The 3171-nt window shown below is 45.8% G+C and overlaps 1 protein-coding gene across 1 annotated transcript in view; it reads left to right on the top strand.

Moving 5' to 3' along the window:
* FAM3B (family with sequence similarity 3 member B) overlaps window positions 1-3171 on the top strand; it is a 45970-nt gene that overhangs the window by 39290 nt on the left and 3509 nt on the right. The window contains exon 6 of the mRNA XM_018552697.1: window positions 2418-2505. Within this exon, the coding sequence (XP_018408199.1) occupies window positions 2418-2505 (88 nt within the window). The remainder of the gene's footprint in view (window positions 1-2417; window positions 2506-3171) is intronic.

Here is a 3171-nt window from a genome sequence, read left to right as displayed (position 1 = left end):
GCCCGATCACTCTTCTCATTGTGGTGCATTAATACAAATGTGTTGTCGTGCATTACATTAAAGGCAACCCATTCCTTATGAATAGGCTGCCAGCGCACCACAATGGACGATAAAAATGTGTTTTTCTTTAACACAGAGCACCAAATTGTGCGTTGTGTGCATTGGGCTCCAATCTGCAATCATTTGGGTGCCATTCACAATGAAGGTGTGCTGCCATGTGTTGTGGCAATGCGCACTTTATTGTGAATATGCCCTCGGGTGATACTTTTCAGAAATTGAATGAATGTATTTGATGAATGTATTTGGATGTCCAAGCCATAGAGGATATTCCATTTCCTGTATCAGGAATAGTGTCACTTATAAAGGGGATGGTGTATAATGTATTTATATATTTAACTTTACCTGGTAGATCCGGATACTGTCACTTTTCCCATTCAGAACAAATTGTCATTGTCTCCTGATACACCACGTCCAGCTCCAATGTTGGATGGCGTCAGAGCGTACCTTGGTAAATAAGGTCACTGCTTCTCCACACTTAAAGTGTTTTGGGCGGCGAATAGTGATGGGCCGAACACACTCGAGTTCGAACTTTAGAACATGGAAAAAAGCCGAACTTCGAACTCAATGAAAGTCTATGGGACCAGAACTCTGAAAATCAAATGTTCCCATTTTGAAAGCTTATATGCAAGTTTTTGGCCATAAAAAGTGTATTGGGATCCGGGTACTGCCCTGGGGGACATGTATGGGGATCCGGGTACTGCCCCGGGGGACATGTATGGGGATCCGGGTACTGCCCTGGGGGACATGTATGGGGGTCCGGGTACTGCCCTGGGGGACATGTATGGGGATCCGGGTACTGCCCTGGGGGACATGTTAGATGGGGGCAAAGTTAGACTTGCATTGAGTTCGAATTCAAACTTTTTGGATGTTCAAATTCGAACCAAACTCGGACCTGTTCGGCTCATCACTATTTAAAACGGTAGTATAGATGTACAGCAAAGTCTCTGCTCAACAAAAAGCAAAGGGAACGTGCTACTGTATGTGATATCAATCCGATTTCACAGCAACATCTAGTGGACAAAGTGTGGTATTGATGTGCGTTTGTAGTGGAACTTTACCCATAGCGTCAAAAAGACAACAAAGGCACCTTTAGACAGGTTTAGTGATGACAATCTACAAGCAGATACTTCTAGATAATTGCCGGCTTTTTATTCTTTGCATACATTATATTTATTTTCCTCCCCATTCTTCTCACAGTGGTCATTTCTAATAAGGCCAGAGTAATCCATCTTGCTTTACTTCCTGGAACTCTGGCACTTGTGACCTAGGTCATGTGACCATGCACATCATCTTAGGGGAGGAAAATGCCTTTCTGTGAGATCGCAGGAGATTTCCCAGCAATGCTCTGCTGATGTAACCTTCCCAGGATGCAACGCTTGGGCACGATTACATCACTTTTGCCAAAGAGAACCAGGAAGTTGTAAGTAAAATAAAAATCTGTTTGTTTAGCTAATGAATGTGAGATGCTTTCATATCAGGATGCAGAGCGGCATGCTGATGAGATTTTTAGTCAAAGGGGGTAAAGGTCGGCTTTAAAGATACTCGGCCACTTTGCTCTTTCAGAGTGTCTTATAGTAGCCCACTAGCCCCACTACCCACTTATACTCCCCTTCACTGGGCTCCTCCACCACTTAGTTCCTTGGCAAGTCACATCCTAAAAAAAAAAGTTCTGTACTGGATGGTGTTGGAGATTGTGCCGGGTTAAGGATCTTTCCACGACCGTATTTCGGGTTGAGTGGCCTATCGCGAGCACTGCATCCTGGGAGGCGATCACAAGCTGCGACAGAACTGCATTAGAAAGGTGCCAGTGTCTCTTTAACCACCTTTCTTTCACCATATGGAAAAAATGGCGGCTAGGCAGACGTGCATTTCTGGAGCGCCGTTTAAAAACCGCGCTCTATGTACTACTTATGCTAGCACAGTGTCTGTGATTGTGCTGTCATTAACCATGAAGCACAACACTGTGTAGTCATCCATAGCCCGGGACACTGTGTACTCATCCATAGCCCGGGACACTGTGTACTCATCCATAGCCCGGAACACTGTGTACTCATCCATAGCCCGGGACACGGTATACTCATCCATAGCCCGGGACACTGTGTACTCATCCATAGCCCGGAACACGGTATACTCATCCATGGCCCGGTGAATATAATGGAGGCAGAGAGGCAACATACAAGAAACTGAAGAGCTGCACGTTCAGAATAGTTGTCTTTTATTTTTTATAATTGCGTGCACTTGCCAGGAGAAGCATGGACGCACCTTCAGAAACAAGTCAGCAGTGGCAGCTCACAGAAAGCAAACCTAAGCTGCGCATCAAGTCTTCTCATGTTAAACATGTTGTGCTTCTTTGTCAGATTTCTCGGGACCAATGGTGGAGTTTATGAACAAGATCCCTGCTGAGTCCATTATCCTGGTGGCCAGTCATGATGATGCGTCTACCAAGTAAGAATAACTTCCATATGACTAATACCGCATTATACCTCCGGATGGGCTGCACACTGGATCCATACATTGCGGTCAGATGAACTAGAGGAGATCAAAGTGGACCTACCACATAGTCAAATGCTGAACACGTGTAGTAAGGTCCAGGGGCATAGACATTCGGTCTCTGCAAAGGGGGAGCGTAAGCCGGTTTAAAATCTGATCCTCTACTTCAGACGAGCCCAGGCTTTCAGATATGTGGCCAGCACTGAAGGGAACCTGGAGCAGGGTTTTGTCCAGGAAAATAAAGAAATGTATCCCTCCTCTAACTCTTCATTCATCCAGGCCAGTGTTGGGTGTAAGAGTGTTGGCGCAGTTGTGTCATGTTGAATGTTAATGTTTAGGTATTGGTTGGCTCACAGTGAGTACAGAAGACTGATATTCTTGTGTTAAATTGTTGCTGGTGGCTTGTATCCCCCACTGGCTCCTTATATCTCTTGTCATTGCACCACCCACTGGTCTGGCTGTTGTTAGAGGGTCTCGGCCTGGCTGTTAAAATGATTTGACTGTAGCAGGAGGGGAGGGGGCTCCCCACTGAAGGAGGTGGGTGTCCAAGGCAGCAGGATTCACCTGTATCTGAAATATCAGATTTGGGATGGGGCTGACCCTTTAAGAAGGATCTCCATG

The sequence above is a fragment of the Nanorana parkeri genome, unplaced genomic scaffold (assembly GCF_000935625.1).
Source record: "Nanorana parkeri isolate BGI_ZX_2015 unplaced genomic scaffold, ASM93562v1 scaffold95, whole genome shotgun sequence".
Classification (NCBI taxonomy): Eukaryota; Metazoa; Chordata; class Amphibia; order Anura; family Dicroglossidae; genus Nanorana; species Nanorana parkeri.
Note: the sequence above shows the minus strand (reverse complement) of the source record. Positions and strands in the feature narration are given on the sequence as shown.